The sequence below is a fragment of the Anastrepha ludens genome, chromosome 6 (genome assembly GCF_028408465.1).
Source record: "Anastrepha ludens isolate Willacy chromosome 6, idAnaLude1.1, whole genome shotgun sequence".
Lineage (NCBI taxonomy): Eukaryota > Metazoa > Arthropoda > Insecta > Diptera > Tephritidae > Anastrepha > Anastrepha ludens.
The window spans coordinates 53,794,655-53,820,885 of NC_071502.1; the positions used below are offsets into that span (position 1 = coordinate 53,794,655).

The 26,231-nt window shown below is 37.4% G+C and overlaps 2 protein-coding genes across 2 annotated transcripts; both read left to right on the forward strand.

Moving 5' to 3' along the window:
• Positions 1–1,324: 1,324 nt before the first annotated feature.
• Positions 1,325–9,421, forward strand: LOC128867847 (UDP-glucosyltransferase 2-like). Its single transcript, XM_054109401.1, has 6 exons — positions 1,325–1,417; positions 3,336–3,497; positions 3,568–3,664; positions 4,248–4,706; positions 4,796–5,274; positions 8,907–9,421. Exons 1-6 carry the CDS (start codon positions 1,415–1,417, stop codon positions 9,297–9,299), a joined length of 1,593 nt encoding a protein of 530 aa, XP_053965376.1. The 5' UTR covers positions 1,325–1,414; the 3' UTR covers positions 9,300–9,421.
• Positions 9,422–14,742: 5,321 nt separating this feature from the next.
• LOC128867848 (UDP-glucosyltransferase 2-like) lies at positions 14,743–24,574 on the forward strand. The gene is made up of 6 exons (XM_054109402.1): positions 14,743–14,850; positions 21,284–21,445; positions 21,516–21,612; positions 22,157–22,615; positions 22,705–23,183; positions 24,147–24,574. Exons 1-6 carry the CDS (start codon positions 14,848–14,850, stop codon positions 24,537–24,539), a joined length of 1,593 nt encoding a protein of 530 aa, XP_053965377.1. The 5' UTR covers positions 14,743–14,847; the 3' UTR covers positions 24,540–24,574.
• Positions 24,575–26,231: the final 1,657 nt, after the last annotated feature.

Genomic DNA, 26,231 nt, shown 5'->3' on the forward strand with positions numbered 1-26,231 from the left:
ATGCGATCCAATAAAAAATTTACAATTACTTACTAGAAAGCCTAGAAATCCGTAGAAGTAGTTCTGCGTCCACTACCCTCTCCATTATATTGCGTTGCAAGCTTTTTATGTACATACATACGATATGTATTAAAAATAAATAATTGGCGCGTACACTTCTGTTAGGTGATTGGCCGAGCTTCTCCTCCTATTTGTGGTGTGCGTTTTGATGTTGTTCCACAAATGGAGGGACCTACAGTTTCAAGCCGACTCCGAACGGCAGATATTTTTATGAGGAGCTTTTTCATGGCAGAAATACACTCGGAGGTTTACCATTGCCTGCCGAGGGGCGACCGCTATTAGAAAAATGTTTTTATTAATTTTGCTTTCACCGAGATTCGAACCAACGACCTCTCTGTGAATTCCGAATGGTAATCACGCACCAACCCATTCGGCTACGGCGGCCGCTATTATTTATTTCTTATTAATTGTTTACAAATAAACCATTTAATATGTCGTCAATATTTACATAAATGTATGTATATACGTGTGGTTAGTATGACATAAGATAGATTGTCTGAAAATGTTCGTCTAGTTTTCTTATCGGTCTTTGAAAGACAACGGACTTGAAATGCCATCAGTGTTGCCATAAAATCCTTCGAATTGCTCATTGCGTTCAATTATGTGAGCAAATTACAAGGAAATTTTGCAGCGTTGGTTTGAGGGGAGCTTTTACTAAATTTCATTAGAATATTGCTAGTAGTAATACTCTGAGTACATAAATTTAAACCTTCAGTCTTTGAAATCATACCGAATTAATTCGGAAAAAAAATTAATTCGAATAGATCAGAACCACCCAGCCAAGGTTTTCGTTCCTACTTTAGAGTGACGGCAAAGAGATGCTTTATCGCTCTCCGGATAATACCTAACCGCACTCGGAAGTTGGGATCCTTTTGAACCGTATAAGCATGAATTCTTCTAGTGAATTACAGGTAAATAATAAATAATAATTGGCGCTCACTCATTCATTTGGGTGTTTTTAATTTATTTAATTAAATATAAGAGTTCAAAATTATATCGAATTCAAATTTGTTCAACAAAAAATCAAATTATGTTCAACTCAAGATCTACTCACTTGGATCATTCATAATACGAACTTTATGTATCAATGATGCTTAGCAACTCTGTTTACAACCCATGTTACTATCAGCAGCGCAGTAAAATTAATCTTAGGAGTTATCAATAAAAATTAGTTATCAAGCTTTCAACTTAAATAAAAGAAATTGAACTATTATGATTTTAGTACAAAAATCTATTCTACCAAGTACGGTGGCCTTATACTTAATTGAGTAATACTAACGAAAGCAAAAGTGAAATTGATAAATGAATAAATTTTGTATGAAAGGGATACATTTTTAGATCGTCAAAATTAAAAATGGTAATTATAAGGAAGTATACTCAAATTTTAATATATTACAAAAAAGCAAAAGATAGGTCAAAAATAAAGTTTTTTTTTTATTTATTTTTTTTTTCAAGTGCTATATGGTCCTTACATCATTTAAATTATCGTACAAAAGTTACTCGATAATGTTCTCGTAATTTATGTGAAGTCTGTTGAAAAGTGATAAATCAAAACAACAATAAATATGAAATCCGCTCTAAAGTGGTGGTAAAATTTAGAAAAAATTTATTAGAATAAATGTGAAATGCAATCATTTTTTTTAGACCCAAAAATTTTCCTTAGTGTCGTAGTAAATCTGCTAATTGTTCGACGATCTCATTGATGCGACCTCAAAATCTTGGTGTTGGAATATCAGCGATGATAGAACAAATTCTAAGGTGGCACAAACTATAGCAAAAGTCATAATACCAGAGAATGTTACTGAAATAAGAAGCGCAAATATTAAATAACAACGTGAGCCATATATAATTTTTTGGTAAATTTTTGGATTATAAGGGGTCCCGGTGGTCAAGAGCTCGAAATCTTAGGGTATTTTCAGGCATTCTTTTACAATAAAAAAATTAAAAACGATATTTAGATTTTTTAGGCTTCTTATTTAACTTCTATTTATCTGCAACACAAGAGCCAAAAAAATATGAATCAGTATAACTGTAGCTATGTCCCGTACTAAAATAAAAAAAATTGACAAAATGGTGCGGTTTTGAATTTGACACTCTAAAAATCGTTTTTTTTTTCAGTTTTTTAATCAAAAAAATAAGAAATAATTGAAATAACAATATGATTCTAGTACGGGCGATAGCCATTGATGTTGTGAACAACATATTAAAATTTCAGACGATTCGGTTGAATAGTTTTTTTTTGTTTTGTTTGACAACACCAGGTCGAAAGAAGTTGTAAATTTGGAGCCCAGTAATAAAAACACAGTAAGAAATAAATGAAATGGCCTTATTGTTTTCCTAGAAGACAACACGCTTCCGCAATCGCTTGAATCAATTTTGAAAAAACACTTTTAGCATTCCGAAGTCGATGCCTACAAAACGAGCTGTTTAAATAACTCCTTCAGGCGTTGAAAACGTTCACTTCGTATTTTATTGTTCATATTCGGGAACAAAAAGAAATCATTAGTTAGCAAGGCTGGTTTGTAAAGCGGACCACGTATTAATTCGATCTTTTGAATGCTCAAAAACTCTCTTGTGTTAGCCAATACGTGAGATCTCGCATTGTCGGGGTGAAGGATGATTCGTCTTCGGTGGATGGTTTTCCTTAATTCACCGAAAAAATGCTGGCAAAAAAATAGTCGTGTACCACTGAGAATTAACTGATTTAAGTTTCTCCTATAGAACAGTTGCGTTCTGACCAGATTTTCCAAAAAAAAAAAAACAGGCGACTATTAGACTATTTGGTGCTTCTTCCGAAAACCACTTTTATTGGATTAAGTTCTTCTTGGAATACTCATACTGTCGATTGCTATTTTGTTTCCGACTCGTATACATATTTTCAAATCATATCATATTTCTTCTAGTTTTAGGTGCTAATTTATTAAATTTAATAGATTCAACAGTTTTTCTTCCTTAAACAGTTGTCATTTGGGTAGGATTTGCGTAAGGCAAAAGTAGAAGGTTGCAAACTTTTGTACATTCTGGGATTACGTAGGGCCCTTCTACTCAATAGTTTAAGTTACTGAAACTGTTTGCAGAGTACTAGAGTTGCCATTACACAAGCTTCATAGAAAGAAGTTCAATCGAAATATTTGCTTACTTACGCAGAAGAATTGAAATTTCTTCGATATTAATTATAATTTTGTAATAAAGTATAAAGTACCCTCTCATACATCGTTTAAAACAAAACTTTTAACAGCATTCATTAAATTTACATCTTGCCTATTTCCATACAGGGTTTAAAAATCTATTACATTTTTCTGTCACTTTCCATCCTGGTGGCTCAATCGCCTACTACTGATGGCGCGAAAATACTCGCTGTGTACTCATTTTTAGGCAAAAGTCACTACATGATGCATCGTGCGCTGATCAGCGAGTTGGTTAAACATGGCCATCAGGTAGAACTTTCACTTTATCTAAATTGTTGTCTATGAAATCAAACTAATTTCTCTACCAAATAATCAATAGGTCACCATGATAACCGCACTAACATTAGAACCACTTAAATTGGGCAGCAACTATACAGAGATACTTATTGAACCGGAATACGATTTAATGAAAGATTGTGAGTGTTTGCGTCAAACACTTGTGTTCATGTACAATAATTAAGTCACTTTACCTTTTTATAATATTCGCAATATTTCAGTGTTTCAATTTTAATTGTTTTCAATTTTTCGTTTTGTTTTTTATAAAAATACAGTTCATCCCATAGCAAACACCAAATAGAAAAATTTAAGTTCCAAATTTTTTTCAAAATTCATAATAACGTAAAAAATTTCAAAAAATTTTTATCACAATTTCAACATTTTAATCAGAAAGTTTTTTTAGCAAACTAGGAAAAGAGATGGAAGTTTATTTGGTAAAAATTCTCAACTTCGTATGTCATTTTTATTAAATAACTACCAATTATGAGTTTAATTATGCTAAAATTTAATTTTATTATATCAGAATTGAATACCTTGAAGCTGGAACTTTTATATATAAAGTTTGCATTATTCAATGATCTTTATTTTGATAAAAAATTAAGTACAACTTCTAGCACAAAAAATATTGGGAAAAGACAAAGTGACTTAATTATGTGAGCACTAGTGCACATACACACATACGATATTTAAGATTATAATACATTCAACACACTTATCTTGTAGTTCAAGAGCACTTTGGCACAATCTCGATATATGATTTGAAAAAAGATATGTCAATATTCATGGAAATGATGCACCTAATGGGCATATCCACCACAGAGCACGCACTCAAGCAGCCCAAAGTACAGAACATCATCAATGCCAAACAAACCGAGGGTGTATATGATTTATTGTTGGTAGAACAATTCTATCAAGACGCATTTTTAGCATTAGCCCACGTTTACAATATACCAGTAATCAGCTCTGCAACATTTGCTCAACAAATTTATATGAGTCAGATGTTTGGCATTATCACACCTTGGTCATATGTGCCTCACAGTTATCTACCACTAACTGAGCACATGACTTTCTGGGAACGTGTACAAAATACTTACCACTCATTATATTATGACCTCTATCGAGAATTTAAAACCTTTCCGGGAATGGATGAGCTTGTAAAGAAATACTTTGGACATTTGCCAAGTAAGACAATGAAATATTTTTTTAAACGCATTTAGTCACATGAAGAAGTTAATCTAATTGTATTATATTTATTTCCAACTTTTTCGCAGTTGAGTTCCCAAGTGTTTCGGCTATGGATAAGAATCTCTCTGTCACATTAATTAATAACTATACACCGTTATCATCGGCTGGTCCCACAATAGATAGCATGATCAATGTCGGGGGCATGCATATTTATCCACCAAAGCCACTTCCCACAGATCTACAGAAATTTTTGGATGAATCAGAAAATGGCGTAATTTACTTCAGTTTGGGCACTCAAGTTCAGAGTAAGGATATGCCTCCAGAAAAGCTGCAGGTTTTCCTTGATGTGTTCAGTCAACTGAAACAACGCGTCTTATGGAAATTCGAAAATGATAGCATTGCAAATTTACCAAAAAATATTATGATAAAAAAATGGATGCCACAAAATGATATCTTGGCACACCCTAATGTGCGCGTTTTCATCGCTCACGGCGGGCTCTTTGGCACACAAGAAGCCGTGTATCATGCCGTGCCAATACTAGGCATGCCCTTCTACTGCGATCAGGTAAGTTAACTATGAGATAAATATGTTTATATATTATACTGGTTAGCTTCGAAAGTAGATACAAAAAGTTAGTTTCGGAACACTACATACTTTGTTAGGTGTTTGCCCAAGTTTGTTTTCCAATTTCATGTGTACGAGTGCAGCTGGTCACTGCTACGGCACAGTTCGGTTTGTCAACATATGTTCTTACGACTCTTTAGTTCGTCAAGTGAAACGTGTTAGTACAAGTTTTAGCAAATTACTATAAGTTCATTGCTGCAATTCCGTGTTTGTACCGATTATAAAGGCTTTCAATTACTTCAGAAGTCACTTCTATTCGTCCCATTGTTGTGAGTTTTCGAAGTCGATGCAGACTTCTCATACCATTAAAATTACTATTACAGATAATGCCCGGTTAGGACCCCGAGAAGATTTCTCATATTCTTCCTGTTTAGTTACAACAGTCGGTTTGTGCGGCCCGTATTCCATTCCGGCCACGTCATTCTACTAGTTGCACAGGTCAGGGACAGGGGCCATACACTATTGTCGGCACTGATAATGTATTTATCTATGAGCATTTTACAAGTTGCTAAATGTATAGGTATGTTCGCTTTGTCTGGTTGGATCGGTAATGTGGTACCCAATCTCGCTAGTTCATCTGCTTTGCAGTTGCCTTTTATGTCTCTATGGCCCGGCACCCAGAGCAGGTTTATTACAAAGTACTGTGATAGTTTTGTCAAAACGTCGATACACTCTTTTACTGTCTTCGAGTTAATATTAGGCGATTTTAAAGCTTTCAGGACCGATTGGCTATCTGAATATATGTTTATATCTCTTGCGGTGAGGACACTTTTATTTAGGGCTAGCAGGCCTTCCCTGAAAGCCAAAATTTCAACTTAAAATACACTACAGTGATCCGGTAACCGGAATGACATGTTGGCATTCATTCCTTCAGAATGAAGGCCTCCGCCTACTTGATCTTTTAGTTTGGAACCATCAGTACAGGTGCTGATTCCGCTTCTATTGTACATTAGTTCATTGTCCCAATCTTCTCTCGTTGGGAAAGTTGTGGTAAAGGATGTGTTTAAATGCAACTCTACTGAGCTACAAAAATCTGTCGTTTGATGAAGGAAAGTATTTGAAGGTATTCGTCTAGTATTCTAGCGTGACCCCTTCTGTTAATGGCTAAGTTAGAAGATTCTCTTAACCTAAGAGCCGATTTCGCTGCCAGCTGTTTGATGTAGGCCTCAATCGGTAATAAGTGCAGCATGACATTCATCGCCGCCGTGGGCGTAGTCTTTAGTGCTCCGCTTATGCAGAGACTAGCGCCCCTTTGAATACTTTCTAGGCGTTTTACTGTTGACACCGTATGTCATGATAGGCCGTACCACCGCTGTATATAGCCTGTGCACTATTTTTGGGGTTAGGCCCCATTTTGCCCCCACAATTCTTTTACATGTATAGAGTGCTGTGGTTGCTTTTTTACTCTATCATTAATCTACCATAAACCGTTTTTCTTAATTTTGGTGTTTCACTGAGATTCGAACCGACGTTCGCTTGAATTGAATTTCGAATGATAGTCACGCACCAACCCATTCGGCTACGGCGGCCGCCAGCTTATCGTAGTTGTGTCTATATTGCTATATTTGTGGATCATAAATGCGGTTAGTTCTGTTTTTGCCATAATACAAGACCCTGGATCTTCCTCAGCGTCATTAGCTTCAATCTCTGAGTCCAATTGGTCGATGGTATCAGCATCTGTTTTATAGGTTCTGACTCTCACCTTGCTAAAACCGTAGTTTATGATACCTTTGCTTTTCGCCAAAGGTTCTAGTGAGTCGTTCGTTAGCAAAAGCATTACCTGCATTGTGGCACGTTTCGTCACCACACCGTCTACTGTTACAGTATTGCCAAAAGTTTTGACAAATTTCCAGCCCGCCGTTGGTGGGCCTGCATTGCATGCACTTATTATTTGCATGATTTTCTGTGGGTCGGAGGGTGTAGGGACCTTACCTCGTGCCCCCGGTCGAGTCGGGATATCTTTCTTGTCCACTACCCCGAGCTTCCCTCCAGGGTAGACTTCCCCGATCTTCGCTATTGCTGCTTTGAAAAGCTCTACCGATCTTTCGTCGTCGCAGGCTATAATTTTAATTTGGCCTTGATACCAGCCAGCGTCTGTACATGATCGTGGCGGGCCTGGACTGCTTAGTATCACTTCCAGCGTCACATTGGTCAGAGCAGCCTGCACCCATTTCCATTGGGACCTAGGAATTCTTCCTTCGGGATCACCCTCATCCAGGACAGCTATGATGATGCAATTGCAGGCCACTTCCGCGAATGTTTTATTAGCCGCTATGCCTCGATTTTTCGGTCTTTTCGCTGACGGTTTGACCTCTTCAGAAGACCTCTGTCTCTTGGTGGCAGCTGACGATGTGGTTGGTCTTTCGAGCGTGTAATTAGGTAGTACCTTCTTCCCCCAGTCTATCGACTCGCTTACCTCCTTTGCAGGCTCCTCCGTTATTGGTGGTGTTTCGTGCAGCCTTTTGAGTATCTTGACGGCATTACGCCTCTCCAAGTACCCTGCTTTGGTTGCATCGGTGATCCTTACTGTTGGCCATCTTCCGGCGAGAGTACTGGCATCAGTGCTACCTGCGGCAGTACCATCCCCAGTTCTCCGCATAACCACAAGATGTCGACTATTCGGTTCGGCTCCGACGACTGCCGCAAGATGTGCCGATGTACTGGAGCTAGGCTTAACCTCCGTCCCATTGCCAGCGCTTTCCGCCGGACCACTGTGACTAAGTTTGACTTCAGACGGTGGCAGATTGAGAGCTCGTTTTAAACGCTGCTCGCTTCTCGGAGCTTGCTGCTCCTTCTGGTTTGTTTATTTGTTTTAATTTTTGTTTTTTGCTGTTATTTGATGATGCGTTCATAGTTGGTCCCACGAGTGTCGGAGAAGAGATGTCCACCTGTGCATAGCTCTGAACTACACAGGTAAGGCTAGTTATTGCGGAGTGTGCCAGATATCCGTAAGCTCACGTTTACGACTGGGCTATATTTGAAAAGGGCCCCCAGCCAGGCTGATCCTAGGCACGGGTCGCATGACACCTTGATCCGGCCCCTTACCTCGCACCATAGTAAAACCCCATTTACAAATGCTGTACTATTAAGGAGTAACGAACACTTGTCCATGAAGTGTTACCTTAGCTAGCTACCTCTCAACTGTGTGCAGAGTGAGAACTGTGGTACCTACTACCAGTCGGCACCCTCGGGGAACATTCAGTGGAGGGGTTTTGCAAATCAGTAAAAATATTGCTACTGGTATTCACGTAACAAAACTTTCAGCAAAATCCAATTTCAACATACTACTAAGTCATTAGTTGTGCTAATTTTCGGCTAATCGGACAAATGTAAAACGCATTCAGCAGATTTTTACCTCATAGTTTAAAATCGGTGCGAAGTGTGCACAATGTATTCTTAAGAATACGTGCGAAATGAGCGGGCACATTTGGCTTCTAAATCTCCTATGACGTAGCAGCCGCAGTTACTCCCAAAATTTTGCTTCCATTAGTCAAACTTTGTAATCTATTATCTTTGAATATAAGTGTAATACTTATTATATCTCCCGATATATTTTCTCTCCCTCCATATAGTATCTAAATTTGAAGAAAGCTGAGCATGGCGGCTATGCCATTACTATGGATTTCCACACGCTTACTCGCGATGATTTGAAGAATGGTCTGCAGCAATTGCTTTTCAACTCCACCTATCGTGACACTATCAAGCGGATCTCGCGAATCTTCCACGATCGTCCCATGGGCCCACGGGAGACGGCACTCTACTGGATTGATTATGTGATACGTCACAAAGGCGCACGTCATTTGCGCGCTGCTGGTTTGGATTTGAAATGGTACCAATTTTATTTACTGGATGTTATCGGTCTGGCTGTCGCTGTCGTTGTTGTAGCGCTCGCCGTTGTAGTAGCGCTAGTGTGTTGGTTTTTACAAAGAATCAAGGGTGCGAAACGCAAACAAAAAGTGCAATAAAAATTTAAGTGTGGGTATTTTGTATACCTTTGTTAAAAGAGGTAATTAAGTTTAAGTAAGTATTTTGCTTTAAATAGAATAGAATATTTTAAATTCAAAATAAAATTTTATTTTTAACTATATAGGGGTGTTCCAATTATTGAATTAAATTTAAAAAAAAGGAGTTTTCGTTATTAAAACCGTACTTTCTAACCAGAAATCAGTAAAAAACTTCAACACAATTTTTTAATTTTTTTTTTTAATTATTCTGCATGTATCTTTTTTAGCTGCATTAGAATTGTCGACAACTATGGCTAATTGTGCTGACATTTCTGTTTAGTAAGGCTTGGTAAGTCATTAAGTTTAACGCCAGAACAACACTTCCAAGTTGTGGAAATTCACTTCGAGAAAAATAAATATGTTCACTAAGTTTATAAAGCGAAGTGTTAAAGAAGGCGCTGAACTGTCGATTCGTTGCCGTTTTCAACTATTTTAAGTTCTCAAGCTCTTCAAAGCAGTATGCTCTTGCAAGAAACAGGTCGGATTGTCTTTTCAAGTATGCCCAATCCAAGTCTTGCAAATAAAAGTGATGAGATTTTGAGTCGCCGTACGCTATACTAATATACAGGGTCCGGCAGTCGAAATGTAACCAATTAAAAAGGCCATTAATTTAGTTTGGAAAATTACTTTTATTCAATTCAAAGTAAAAAATGTGTGAAAATAATACAAAATTAAGAATCAATTTACTTTTGCTCGCCTTTTGCTGGCCTTGAGACGGTCTAGAAACGAATCGCAAGCTACCTGAATGTGACTTACAGGTATTTTTCCCCAATCGCGGACAATGGCTTTTTTAAACGCCTCGAAACCTGGGAATCTTTTAGTACGGACCTTGCTCTTGAAAATGGCTCAAAGAGAATAATTCATCCGATTCGCGGCTGGTGACTTTGAGAGCCATTGTGTGGACGTTATGAAGTTAGGAAAGTTATTTTTTAGCCATTCTTGGTTCACTCGAACTTTGCGAGACGGTGCCGAGTCCTGTTGAAACGTCCATGGCCTGCCGCCGAAGTGTTTGTCTGCCCACGGCTTTAAAGCAACCTCCAAAATACTTTCTCCATATAATTTCGCATTTACCTTGACGTCAAGCTCGATGAAAACAATTGGAGAGCACCCATATGCGGTTACACCGGCCCAAACCATTACCTGTAGCGGGTGCTGCCTTCTGGTGACCAATGGATGACTCAAATTGCAAGTTCTCGTATGAACGCTCGGTCAAATAAACCGCTTCGTTGTGGGATATTACGAATTGCTCGAAAAGAAAATTTTCTCGTCAGCAAACCCAATGTTCGGAAATTGACCGATTTCGGCCAAGCCAAGTTACTCCTTCGTTCTCTTAAGTCTGAGTTGTTGCTGCTTTGGTGTGAGATCATGCGCCTCTTGGATCTTGTAGACATTTTCATTTCTTTCGCCATTTGATTGGCCCTTGGTCGGGGATTTCGCTCAAGTCGCTTCTTCACTTTTTGAACCATTTCACGTTGCAACGTCACGTCGTCTTTTAATGATCATCTGCATGACGTTTCGCGAACAATATCATTGTAACGAGTAATGCTGCGATAAACAAACACTTTATTTGCTTTAATGTCTCGAGCTCACGAAGAATCGCTGGTTGTGATTTTCCAGCCAAATATAAAGGAATCACACTATTATGTTTGAAATCCATTACTGATTTTCTTTTTTCGCGTTTACTCTGGGCAAAATGCTTCCTCGCGCTTGTAAACAATACTCTGGGCCATCATTCAGCCAGCTAACAGACAGCTAAAGCCCATGCATCAGCTGCGCGAGCGGTTTGAAGTTGCTTACACTTTGAGTGCCGGACAATCCACAAAATTGGGAACTTGACCAATCCTTTTGGCAATTTTCGCGATCTTTTAAGCCTTTATGTTTACCCATTTTATAGGAATTAAAAAGTTTTCGACCAAGCACAATGGCTGCCTAAAAAAGGACCTTTTTCACAGCTTTAATAATGTAGGCAAACTGACCGCCTCTATTCAAGTGAACCAATAAATCAAGCATAATATTATAGGTGCTGAAGTTTTACTGGCGGCCGCCGTAGCCGAATGCGTTGGTGCGTCACTACTATTCAGAGTTCAGAGAGAACGTAGGTTCGAGTCTCGGTGAAACACCAAAGTGAAGAAAAAGTTGATTCTAATAGCGGTCGCCCCTCGAGAGGCAACCCTCCGAGTGTATTTCTGCCATGAAAAAGCGTCTCATAAAAAGATATCTGCCGTTCAGAGTCGGCTTAAAACTGTAGATCCCTCCATTTGTGGAACAACATCAAGACGCACGCCATAAATAGGAGAAGGAGCTCGGTCAAACACCCAAAAAGGGTGTATGCGCCAATTATATGTATATATACATATATGTATGGTATATAAGTTCTACTGCTGCGAAACATCGTTAGATGCAATAATATTTTGATGACTGTTTATTTTAAAGCGAATAAGAACCACTTTCTTACTGGATTATTAAATAAAAATTCTTGCCTCTAATCAGGTGATAAGTTATTATTTTGGCGACGAGACGACAAAGGCGCAATTGAACATAAATATAGCTGTGTCATACTGTCTACATATTTTGATAGACCACAGATAAGTGTTGCTAGTAGCGATAAATACTCACAGAGTTTAGTAGTGTGAAAAAAGAAAAATATGCTTAGAAGTCACCATTCTTATACGTGATGACATTGCAACTATCGAATACACTCAGTTTTTGGTTCGAGTGGAGCTGGAAGATAATGTGGTGTTTCCAAATACAAATTATATTATTTCCAACCAAATTTCCGAACTTTATCTTTGCTATTGTGCTACACACATACATAGATATATAAAGGGTGACTTTTTAAGAGCTATAGGAAAGTTTTTCAAAATAGCACACGTAACATTCAGAAAAATACATGACATTTTTTTTAAATCGATACTACAGTCCATATAATTTAATGTTTGAAGATTATTTCACGCAAATGGTGACCGCGACTGCACTTCAAGTGGTCCATCCGCTTTGTCCAATTTTCACATACTGTTTCCAATGTTTCGGCCAGTATCTCACATATAAATGCTTTAATGTTGTCCTCCAATGCGTTAATTGAAGCAGGCCTGTCTGTAAAAACATGAGCTGAGTACATAAATTTAAGCCTTCAGTCTTTGAAATCATACCGAAATAATTAAAAAAAAAATTAATTCGAATAGTTCAGAACCACCCAACCAAGGTTTTCGTTCTTAACTTAGAATGACGCCAAAGAGATGCTTCTTCATCTCCAGAGAATACCTAACCGCACTCGGAAGTTGGGAACCGTTTGAACCGTAGGTAGGTAAGATGGCAAGAATACCCCAGGTACACTACAAGTAGCACTTACGTGCCGTTTTGATACCATAATGTGGACCACTAACTGTGAAAGGATTTAGGGAGGAGAGAACACCCTCTACAGCCATCCAGTGCTGTTGATGTAGCGGAGGAGAGAAAAGGGATCTAGGCTGGAGAATTTCATCAAGTCATCCCCAAAGGGCACGCTAAGGAAGCTCAAGCGCCTAGCCGCCAGAGCCCGACATTTGCAGAGAAAGTGTTCCACAGTCTCTTTCTCTGCAGGAACCCCACAGCTTCTGCAATAGGGGTTGAATGGAATTCCAAGCTTCTCCGCCGATCACCCAGTGGCCAGTGATCACCACAATGAGTTTGGAAATTGAATGGCGGGGAATTCCCATCACCTTAAGCGTTCTGTTTCTATCGTATTGAGGCCATAGTGTTTTTGAAATAGCACACGATGAGCCAGACCTCCACCTGTCTTGCGCGTTTTTTAGAAAGAAATTGTTTAGTTTCCCTTTAAAGACGGCCAAGGGGATACCGATGTCTGAGAAGGGGGCAGCTGGAACCGGTTCTGCCACCCCCTTCTTGGCAAGCTCACCTGTGCCAGGAACCCAGATGAGGGAAATGTTTCCTGCACGTTCGAGACGTTTGATTTCCTCCTTACAGGAGTTCACGAGAAGAGAGCTGTAATACGGCGACGACAGTGCCTTGATTGCAGCTTGGCTATCGGAAAAATATTAATGTCTCCCTCCCAACAGCGATCGCGAAGCATTTTGCATGCCTGCAGGATTGCGAAGGCCTCTGCTTGAAAGACGCTGCTTGTCTCCGGCAGTTTAAAGGAGGCCGAAATGCTGGCTGATTTAGAGTAGACCCCCGCTCCCACTCCAGACTCCATTTTGCATCCGTCAGAGAAAACAGAGGCATCTATATCCGCACCAACTCTCCCCTCTTTCCAATCTTGCCTGCTCGGAAAGATAGCCCTAGCACAACCCTCAAAGCACAGTTTGCGGATGGAGAGGTTGGTGCGAATATCAGAGAAGGAAGGGGAGATCTGCTTCAAGATGCTACTGTGTCCTACAGGAAGTTGTCTCCAAAGGCCAATCTCCTTCAGCCTAATAGCACTCTGAGCAGCAATGTATTTAACCTGCAGATCCACACGAATTAAGTGGAGAATAACGTTGAGCGCAGCGGTGGGACATGTTCTCCAGGCACCAGTGATGCCCACACATGCAGTTCTCTGCTCTCTCTCTAATTTAGTGAAGTTGTAGCCCTTCTGAAGAGATAACCACCAAACTAGGCAGCCGTATGTCAAAATTGGCAGAACCACTAAGTTGTACATCCAAAGTACGACACGTGGCTTGAGGCCCCATTTTTTGCCGAGCATAGATTTACAGGCGTAGAAGGCTATATTAGCCTTCTTAACTCGATTTTCTATGTGCAGCTTCCAGTGGAGCTTGGGGTCAAGTATTACACCAAGATACTTGATTTCCGATGAAAGAGTAAGACACTGGTTGTTAAGACTAGGAAGCTTAATAGGTGGAGGCTTGTATTTTCTGGTGAATAGCATCAACTCCGTTTTGTCAGAGTTGACTCTGAGACCGCTACTGGCGGCCCATCTGCTGAGTGTAGCCAGTGCACCCTCCAAAATTTCATCCATAACTGATGGGAAAGGACCTGAGACCATTAGGACCAAGTCATCGGCATATGCTACCACCTTTGAAAAGTTTGAACCGTATACGCATGAATACTTCTAGTGAATTCGAGGTAAATATTGTAATAAATAATAATTGGCGCTCACGCCTTCATTTGGGTGTTTTTAATTTATTTAATTAAATATAAGAGTTCAAAATTATATCGAATTCATATTTGTTCAACTAAAAATCAAATTATGTTCAACTCAAGATCTACTCACTTGGATCATTCATAATACGAACTTTATGTATCAATGATGCTTGGCAACTCTGTTTGCAACCCATGTTACTATCAGCAGCGCAGTAAAATTAATCTTAGGAGTTATCAATAAAAATTAGTTATCAAGCTTTCAACTTAAATAAAAGAAATTGAACTATTATGATTTTAGTACAAAAATCTATTCTACCAAGTACGGTGGCCTTATACTTAATTGAGTAATACTAACGAAAGCAAAAGTGAAATTGATAAATGAATAAATTTTGTATGAAAGGGATACATTTTTAGATCGTCAAAATTAAAAATGGTAATTATAAGGAAGTATACCCAAATTTTAATATATTACAAAAAAGCAAAAGATAGGTCAAAAGTAAAGTAATTTTTTTTATTTATTTTTTTTTCAAGTGTTATATGGTCCTAAAAGCATTTAAATTATCGTAGAAAAGTTACTCGACAAGGTTCTCTTAATTTATACGAATTATAATTGAACATTGATAAATAAAAAAAAAAAACAAAAAAAAGAGGCAATTGTTAAATAACATTTTTTCGAGGTTTAAAATTGAAGTTCTGAAGTTGATTCACTATAATTCATGTGGTAAAATAAATGCCCACAGCGAATCGATAGCGAACTGTCGATTTAGAAAATGAAGTAATAAATTAAAGTGCAGCGCAGGTATCCAAGTCGAATCGTTGATCCATATAATTTAAGTGGCATATTTTATTCAGGTTCAAGCCCTGCAGTGCCGTATTTTTGTTTAAGTTTTTTAACAGCACAGGGTGATTTGATGGATAAAAAATTGTCAGACTAATTTATTTAAAAAAATGGCCTTGAGCAGTCTAATAACGAAAAATGCTTATGTAATTTTTATGATCTACATATTGAGCGGCCACTTTAGCCGAATGTAGGTTCGCATCTTCGTGCACGAAACATAATAATGAATGTACACCACGCATTTCTGCATTGAAAAAGCGCCTCATAAAAAATATCTGCGGTTCGGAAGAGGAACTCGACCAAACACCTAACAGAAGTGTCTGTGCCAATTATTTATTTTTTATTAATATATTTATTGAAAACATAACAATGAGAAAGCAATCAATACTTATGTTCGGTGCCAAAATTTTAGGTCTAGTAGTTAAATCATTTAGTAAGGGGAAATTTTTGCCATCGGTATGGAATAGACGAACAATTGTATCAGCAGATTCACTAGTTACATACATATATAAGCCGAAATGTATGGCGTATTCAAATGTGCTAAATTACAAATAAAAACCAAAAGTGCTTTAGTTCATTTTCAAAATTTTCCACGATTGTAAAAATACATATTAAGAAAACATCAAATGTTGACTGAAACTATACTAACTAGCCTAATAAACGACGTGGAACCCACATAATGATCTAATTGTGAAATATTTATTTTAGCCGTTAGAAAAATCAGTTTTGGGAAATTTTACTTTGATCACTTAAAACCCAAGGAATGGACACTTGTAAGTCAAAAGTTCATATGAACGGAATTTTTCATTTTACTTTTACGAAATATTGGAATTTAAAGACATGTATAATTTTTTGGTAAATTTTTGTATTATAAGGGATCCCGGTGGTCAAGAGCTCGAAAATTTAGGGTATTTTCAGGAATTTTTTTTGCAATAAAAAAACTATAAGCGATATTTAAAGTTGTTATGCTTCTTATTTAACTTCTATTTATCTGCAACACGAGAGCAAAAAAATATGAATCAGTATAACTGTAGCTATGTCCCGTACTAAAATAAAAAAAATTGACAAAATGGTGCGGTTTTGAATTTGACACTCTCAAAATCCTTTTTTTCAGTCTCAAATCAAATAATACAAATAATTGAAATAACAATATGATTCTAGTACGGGCGATAGCCATTGATGTTGTGAACAACATATTAAAATTTCAGACGATTCGGTTGAATAGTTTTTTTTATGTTTTGTTTGACAACACCAAGTCGAAAGAAGTAGTAAATTTGGAGCCCAGTAATGAAAACACAGTAAGAAATAAATGAAATGGCTTTATTGTTTTTCTAGAAGACAATACGGTTCTGCAATCGCTTGAATCAAATTTGAAAAAAACACTTTTAGCATTCCGAAGTAGATGCCTACAAAACGAGCTGTATAAATAACTCCTTCAGGCGTTGAAAAACGTTCACTTCGCAAGTCAAGTCTGTAAAGCGGATCACGCATTAATTTGATCTTTTGAGTGCTCAAAAACTCTATTGAGTGAGCCAATGCGTGAGTGGATGGTTTTCCTTAATTCACCGAAAAAATGCTGGCAAACAAATAGTCGCGTAACACTGAGAATTGACTGATTTAAGTTTCTCCTATAGAACAGTTGCCTTCTGACCAGATTTCCCCAAAAACAAAAAACAGGCGACTATTAGACTATTTGGTGCTTCTTCCGAAAACCACTTTTATTGGATTAAGTTCTTCTTGGAATACTCATACTGTCGATTGCTATTTTGTTTCCGGCTCGTACACACATTTTCAAATCATATCACATTTCTTCTAGTTTTACCTGGAAATTTATTAAATTTAATAGATTCAATTGGATGAATCGAGACCGAATTTGAATATAAAACTTCCCGCTTATAACCACCAAATGTCGGACACTTTAAACGACGCCTATATCTTGGAAATGCTGTATGTGCTTGTCTCACTTTCTTTTCCACTTTCTAAAGTTTTACCGTTAAAAGGCTTGTTCCAATGAGTTCCTTGCGGCAACGCATTTTACTGACGTAGGTGGCAGGTGCGATCTCAACTTCGTGATCGGGACACAAATGGATTTAGCAGGAATAATTTCAAATGTGTTGATTTACTGAAGAATTAAAAAAGAGATTATCTGTAAAGTCGGTTTACTGAAGATAGTTTAACGTGACAACGTCATAAGAATATATTGTTGGAATGGTTGCATTTTTCAAAAGAAAATTTTAGTTTTGTTTGTTTGATAGATATTTTGTATGGATATAGAGAAGGAGGTAAATGGAATCGCAATGGAATAGGTGAAGTTACGTTTACACAAACGTGAAAAATGACGAAACGTTTATCAAATTTATGAAAGATATGTTCAATTTCGATTGTGCATCAGACGTTAATATGCATGTTTATATGTATTGGCATAGGACATATGTATATTAGACTATGAAAATTGCACCGAAGTATATGCATGTATGCATGTTTATATACATATATTAGTATATGTGCAACATATCTTATAAGGTATGTGGTAAATATTACCATACATTTTTTCCTTCATATATAATAATAAATTAATAATAAAAACATTAATACAACAGGTATTATTAACAACTAGTCGTCACTAATTATAAATTCGGTATATATGTATCATTATTTATAAAAAGGGGTTTTCAATAAGGGCGTAGATGTTGAAATCGTCAATCGTGGCTTTTGCTGTGTGGCACGTAGAGCTGTCCTACTGGAACCGCATGTCTTCTAGGTCCATATGGTTCAATATGGGCCATAAGAAATTGGTTATCATCGTTGTGTAGCGCTCGCTGTTGACGATGACCGCCTCACCAACGTCGTTTTCAAAAAAGTACGGACCAATGACGCCGTCAGCCCAAAATCCACACCAAACGGTAATATTTTGAGGATGCATTATCACCTGGTGAACCTCGTGTGGATTGGTGTCGTCCCATATACGGCAATTTTGTTTGTTAACACAGCCATTCATCCAAAAATGCGCCTCGTCACTAAAGATGATTTTTCGCCCAAAACTGGGGTTCTCTTCCAAACGATTCGAAGCCCAGTCAGCAAACAGACGGCGTTGTCTATGGTCATCAACTGTGAGCTCCTGGGTCAGTTGCATCTTGTACGGTTGTAGGCCCAAGTCCCGACGCAAAATTCGCCAAGTTGAAGTCTGCGAAAGGCCAAGTGCTTGTGCACGGCGAGCAACATACTGCCTCGGGTTCTGCTGTACACTTTCACGGACCGCGGCACACTTTCTCGGCTGATCTTGCGTTCCTTGAACGTACGGGTATTGGCTGATTGTTTACTGACCCGGTCGTCTCAAATTTGGCCATCAAACATTGAAGAGTCGACTTTGAAGGGCCACCACGTCTACCGAAAAATGGGCACAATGCGCGCAACGTTTGCGTTAATGAAAACTCATTTTGATAATAAGGTTTCATCATTTGAACGTGCTGTTCAATCGTGTAACTTGCCATGATGATTTGACATAAACAACTCCGCTTTAGCCCAGCTATGTGTTCAGGTACAAATGACTTTTTTGCGTGAAGTCTGGTATAAAATAAGTTCTATTTACTCTTCTTAAATTTATATAAACTTTTCCAGGCGAAGTAAAAAAACTGACACCGTATATTTGTGAGTACACAGGTAATACGTAAATATATCAATGATATAGGTAATATCTCATATCAACATAACCTTTCTGCAAAAAATTAAGGAAACGATCACCAATCACGCCGGCAATGATACAATGAATTTTTCACTATAACTGACTTCAGATTAACGTTTATATAATAAGCGTATATGTAACATTTTAAAATTTTTTTAGATTTTTTTTTTTAATTTTTAATAATAAGTGGTCTTCCTCTTTCTCTTCCTCGTCCTCCTACTCTTCCTCTTCCTGTAGCTATTCCTTTTCCTCTTCCATCTCAAGCTCCAGCTCCATCTCCTTTCTTTAAAAGCTTAAAAGCTTTCATCAACAGCTTCCATCTGATACCCATATTGTACAAACACATCCAGGGGTACCTTGGTCCACCTTTCCGACTATATCTCGAGACCCTGGCCACTCAGAGATCTAAAAAATACTCTGTATTAAAGCACTCATCAGTACCGACTTTGATTTGATACCCACAATGTAAAAACACATCCTAGGGTTACCCGGGTCCTCGTTTTGGCCTTCGGCAACGCCACCTGGTGGCGAGTGGAATCAATAAGCATATTATACTAACCTTCTCCGTGGAAAAATATATATATATACCAAATTTCATAATAATCGGCTCAGACACACACGACCAAAAAGGTATTCAATTCTAATGAAGGCTATGTGCGGTACAAAAAATAAGTGCGGCAAATAGCAAAAACACACTCACTTAACCGCACACACACGCGTTATCGGATTTCAACTAAACTTCACAGAAACCTTTGCCAAAGCAACACCAACAATGTGTGAAACTTTCATTGTGTTCCTTACACGCGTTGCGGAGATTACTCCGGACAAATGCACACTTTTTTTCGGCTTAATTTTTATATATATAGATAATTAACCCATTAAATAAATATTATTGTTATATTTATTTGTACATAAACATAAAAACGCACATACACACACACAAACCAAAATATAACAAAACATAACACAACACAACATAACATAACATAACATAACATAACATAACCTAACATAACATAACATAACATAACATAACATAACATAACATAACATAACATAACATAACATAACATAACATAACATAACATAACATAACATAACATAACATAACATAACATAACATAACATAACATAACATAACATAACATAACATAACATAACATAACATAACATAACATAACATAACATAACATAACATAACATGCAGTTCAAGCAAGGTAACGCCGCATGAGCAAGATAACTACATCGAATTATAAGACGTTATCACGTCAAAAAAACATAATAAAATGAAGAAAACAAATTTTCGGGTGACCCATTCCTGTACTCTATCCTTTGTTGAAAAGGCAAAGGTGCATTTGAATTGACCCAATTTATTTTTAGTAACTTATTTGATATAATAAGGAACACCACTGCTAAAAATTGCGAGGTACACAATTTTTTCTTTAAGGGGACAGATACCGGTAAACGGCCATATTTTCCCTGATTTTCATTAAAATTATTTAAAATGAAGAAGTCAATATATATTTTTCAAAACTGACGTACAGTTTATATATACATTGAAATAATATAATTATTTTTTTTTATTTAATCATTTAAAATGGCGGATGTAAACTCAATTCTTCCAGGAAGGTCGCAGAGGGGCTTCTCAATCGGCTGAATACAAGAAACTACAAATTTTTGTTTAATATTGTATTAATTTCTATGTGAATCAAACAAAAATGAAAAAAAATCGCGGAATAAAATGCTTCAAAAAAACAAAACTGAATTTTGGGGCGAATTTTCCTACTATATTTGAAAAATTATTTTTTCGAAAAATTGTAAATTCACATAGAAAGTAATATCATAGAAAAGATGTGTGCAAATTTTCAGGGAGATCGGTCAATACCTTTTCGAGTTATCATGTACGCCAGTTCGAAAAATATAGTTTTGAGAAAAAAGCGTCTAAACGACTTTAACGTAACTATACCTCTCCCAGCGCTCGAATGCAAAGAATAGAGTCGTCACGGTTGACGATCTATAATATAAAACATACTTAAATATGCGCTGTAAAAATGTTGACACTTTGTTTTGACACTTTCTTAAAGGATTATATTAACATTTGATGAAAAAAATTATTTTTTCGAAATTTTACAGGTATCCGTGCCCTTAAACAGTTGTCATTTGGGTAGGATTTGCGTAAGGCAAAAGTAGAAAGTTGGAAACATTTGTGCATACCGGCATGACGCAGGGCCCGTATAGGGTGCTTTCTAATTTTGTAATAAAGTATAAAGTAGCCTCTCATACATCGTTTGGGACATAACTTTTAACAGCATTCATTAAATTTACATCTTGCCTTTTTCCACACAGCGTTTCAAAATCTGTTACATTCTTCTGTCACTTTCCATCCTGGTGGCTCAATCACCTACTACTGATGGCGCGAAAATACTCGCTGTGTATTCATTTGCAGGCAGAAGTCACTTCATGATGCATCGTGCGCTGATCAGCGAGTTGGTTAAATATGGCCATCAGGTAGAACTATCATTTTATCTAAATTGTATTGAATGAAATTAAACTAATTCCTCTACCGAGCAATCAATAGGTCACCATGATAACCGCACTAACACTAGAACCACTTAAATTGGGCAGCAACTATACAGAGATACTTATTGAACCGGAATACGATTTAACGAAAGAATGTGAGTGTTTGCGTCAAACACTTGTGTTCATGTAATTAAGTCACTTTACCTTTTTATAATATTCGCAATATTCAGTGTTTCAATTTTAATTGTTTTCAATTTTTCGTTTTGTTTTTTATAAAAATACAGTTCATCCCATAGCAAACACCAAATAGAAAAATTTAAGTTCCAAATTTTTTTCAAAATTCATAATAACGTAAAAAATTTCAAAAAATTTTTATCACAATTTCAACATTTTAATCAGAAAGTTTTTTTAGCAAACTAGGAAAAGAGATGGAAGTTTATTTGGTAAAAATTCTCAACTTCGTATGTCATTTTTATTAAATAACTACCAATTATGAGTTTAATTATGCTAAAATTTAATTTTATTATATCAGAATTGAATACCTTGAAGCTGCCTAGAAATACTGATAAAATAACGCGTTGAATTTCATACAAAGCTTGGAACTTAAAGCAAGGAAGTGACTTAATTATGTGAGCACTAGTGCACATACACACATACGATATTTAAGAGTATAATACATTCAACGCACTTCTCTTCTAGTTCAAGAGCACTTGGGCGCCATCTCGATATATGATTTGAAAAAAGATATGTCATTATTCATGGAAATGATGCACATAATGGGCATGTCCACCACAGAGCACGCACTCAAGCAGCCCAAAGTACAGAACATCATCAATGCCAAACAAACCGAGGGTGTATATGATTTATTATTGGTAGAGCAATTGTATCAAGACGCATTCTTAGCATTAGCCCACGTTTACAATATACCAGTAATCAGCTCTGCAACATTTGCTCAACAAATTTATATGAGTCAGATGTTTGGCATTATCACACCTTGGTCATATGTGCCTCACACTTATCTACCACTAACTGAGCACATGACTTTCTGGGAACGTGTACAAAATACTTACCACTCATTATATTATGACCTCTATCGAGAATTTAAAACCTTTCCGAAAATGGATGAGCTTGTAAAGAAATACTTTGGACATTTGCCAAGTAAGACACTGAAATATTTTTTTAAACGTATTTAGTCACATGAAGAAGTTAACCTACTTGTATTATATTTATTTCCAACTGTTCCGCAGTTGAATTCCCAAGTGTTTCGGCTATGGATAAGAATCTCTCTGTCACATTAATTAATAACTATACACCGCTATCATCGGCCGCTCCCACAATAGATAGCTTGATCAATGTCGGTGGCATGCATATTTATCCACCAAAGCCACTTCCCACAGATCTACAGAAATTTTTGGATGAATCAGAAAATGGCGTAATTTACTTCAGTTTGGGCACTCTAGTTCAGGGTAAGGATATGCCTCCAGAAAAGCTACAAGTCTTCCTTGACGTATTCAGTCAACTGAAACAACGCGTCTTATGGAAATTTGAAAATGATAGCATTGCAAATTTACCAAAAAATGTTATGATAAAAAAATGGATGCCACAAAATGATATCTTGGCACACCCTAATGTGCGAGTTTTCATCGCTCACGGTGGGCTCTTTGGCACACAAGAAGCCGTGTATCATGCCGTGCCAATACTAGGCATGCCCTTCTTCTGCGATCAGGTAAGTTAAATATGAGATAAATATGTTTATATATTATACCGGTTAGCTTCGAAAGTAGATAAAAAAAGTTAGTTTCGGAACACTAATTTACACCCAATAACCGCATGCATACTTTGCTAGTTGTTTGGCTAAGTTTCTTTTCCAATTTCCCATGTATGGGCGCAGCTTGAGCCACTACTACGGCACAGCTCGGTTTGTCAACATGTTGCGCAACATTTATGTTCTTACGATTCTTTATATAGCATCGTATACTATTGAAAACAGTTACAGAATAAATTATGATCACCATAGACTTAGTTCGCCAATTGAAACGTGCCAGTAAAAGTTTAGCAAATTAAACACAAAGTAATATCAGTTCAAGTCCGAATTCCGTGTTTGTACCGATTATAAAGGCTTCAATTACTTCAGAAGTCATTTCCATTCCATTGCTGTGAGTTTTCGAAGTCGATGCAGACTTCTCTCATACCATTAAAATTACTCATAGATGGGAGGAAAAAACAATAAGCTCTGTTGAATTTGATAGGTGCATTATAATAGAAGTATGGTGAAAAGAAGATGTGGCCAACATCGAACCGTTAAACGGCTCCCAGTGAATTGAAACCCGCTGATTTGCTGGCATAACATAGAATGTGTCGGCGGTTTATTTACGACAAAACAAAATCCAATTTCAACATACTACTAAGTCATTAGTTGTGCTAATTTTCGGGTAATCAGAGAAATGTAAAACGCATTCAGCAGATTTTTATCTCATAGTTTAAAATCGGCGCAAAGTTTGCACAATGAGTTCTTAAGAATACGTGCGAAATGAGCGGGCAGATTTGGCTTCTAAATCTTCTATGACGTGGCAGCCGCAGTTACTCCCAAAATTTTGCTTCCAATAGTCAAACTTTGTAATCTATTATCCTTGTAAATAAGTGCAATACTTATTATATCTCCCGATATGTTTTCTCTCCCTCCATATAGTATCTAAACTTGAAGAAAGCTGAGCATGGTGGCTATGCCATTACTTTGGATTTCCCCACGCTTACTCGGGATGATTTGAAGAATGGTCTGCAGCAATTGCTGTTCAACTCCACCTATCGTGACACTATCAAGCGGATCTCGCGAATCTTCCACGATCGTCCCATGGGCCCACGGGAGACGGCACTCTACTGGATCAATTATGTGATACGTCACAAAGGAGCACGTCATTTGCGCGCTGCTGGTTTGGATCTGAAATGGTACCAATTTTATTTACTGGATGTTATCGGTCTGGCTGTCGCTGTCGTAGTTGTAGCGCTCGGCGTTGTAGTAGCGCTAGTGTGTTGGTTTTTACAAAGAATCAAGGGTGTGAAAAGCAAACAAAAAGTGCAATAAAAATTTAGGTGTGGGTATTTTCTATACCTTTGTTAAAGTAAAATTAAGTTTAAATAAGTATTTTGCTTTAAAAAGAATAGAATATTTTAAATTCAAAATAAAATTTTACTCTTAACTATACTGGGGGGTGGGTCCTTTTTTATATACCTAAAATGAGGTAGGCAAGAACAAAAAGCTTACCATTTTTCACATTTGTTTTTCGAATTAACTGGAACACATCTCAGACATGATGGCATGTAGTCATCACAGTTAGGTCTTTCATTTGTTTGTGCGCCCCAATTATTCCCTTAAATTAAAATCTGAATTAAATGAAGATAGTTTAGGTAAAATGGCATTTTCGCTATTAAAACCGTATTCTCTAAGCCGACTTAACTTAAATCCAACTTTTTAATTTTTTTTTTAATTATTCTGCATGTATCGGCTCTTTTCTAGCTGCATTAGAATTGTCGACAACTATGGCTAATTGTGCTGACATTTCTGTTTAGTAAGGCTTGGTAAGTCATTAAGTTTAACGCCAGAACAACACTTCCAAGTTGTGGAAATTCACTTCGAGAAAAATAAATATGTTCACTAAGTTTATAAAGCGAAGTGTTAAAGAAGGCGCTGAACTGTCGATTCGTTGCCGTTTTCAACTATTTTAAGTTCTCAAGCTCTTCAAAGCAGTATGCTCTTGCAAGAAACAGGTCGGATTGTCTTTTCAAGTATGCCCAATCCAAGTCTTGCAAATAAAAGTGATGAGATTTTGAGTCGCCGTACGCTATACTAATATACAGGGTCCGGCAGTCGAAATGTAACCAATTAAAAAGGCCATTAATTTAGTTTGGAAAATTACTTTTATTCAATTCAAAGTAAAAAATGTGTGAAAATAATACAAAATTAAGAATCAATTTACTTTTGCTCGCCTTTTGCTGGCCTTGAGACGGTCTAGAAACGAATCGCAAGCTACCTGAATGTGACTTACAGGTATTTTTCCCCAATCGCGGACAATGGCTTTTTTAAACGCCTCGAAACCTGGGAATCTTTTAGTACGGACCTTGCTCTTGAAAATGGCTCAAAGAGAATAATTCATCCGATTCGCGGCTGGTGACTTTGAGAGCCATTGTGTGGACGTTATGAAGTTAGGAAAGTTATTTTTTAGCCATTCTTGGTTCACTCGAACTTTGCGAGACGGTGCCGAGTCCTGTTGAAACGTCCATGGCCTGCCGCCGAAGTGTTTGTCTGCCCACGGCTTTAAAGCAACCTCCAAAATACTTTCTCCATATAATTTCGCATTTACCTTGACGTCAAGCTCGATGAAAACAATTGGAGAGCACCCATCTGCGGTTACACCGGCCCAAACCATTACCTGTGGCGGGTGCTGCCTTCTGGTGACCAATGGATGACTCAAATTGCAAGTTCTCGTATGAACGCTCGGTCAAATAAACCGCTTCGTTGTGGGATATTACGAATTGCTCAAAATGAAAATTTTCTCGTCAGCAAACCCAATGTTCGGAAATTGACCGATTTCGGCCAAGCCAAGTTACTCCTTCGTTCTCTTAAGTCTGAGTTGTTGCTGCTTTGGTGTGAGATCATGCGCTTCTTGGATCTTTTATACATTTTCATTTCTTTCGCCATTTGATTGGCCCTTGGTCGGGGATTTCGCTCAAGTTGCTTCTTCACTTTTTGAACCATTTCACGTTGCAACGTCACGTC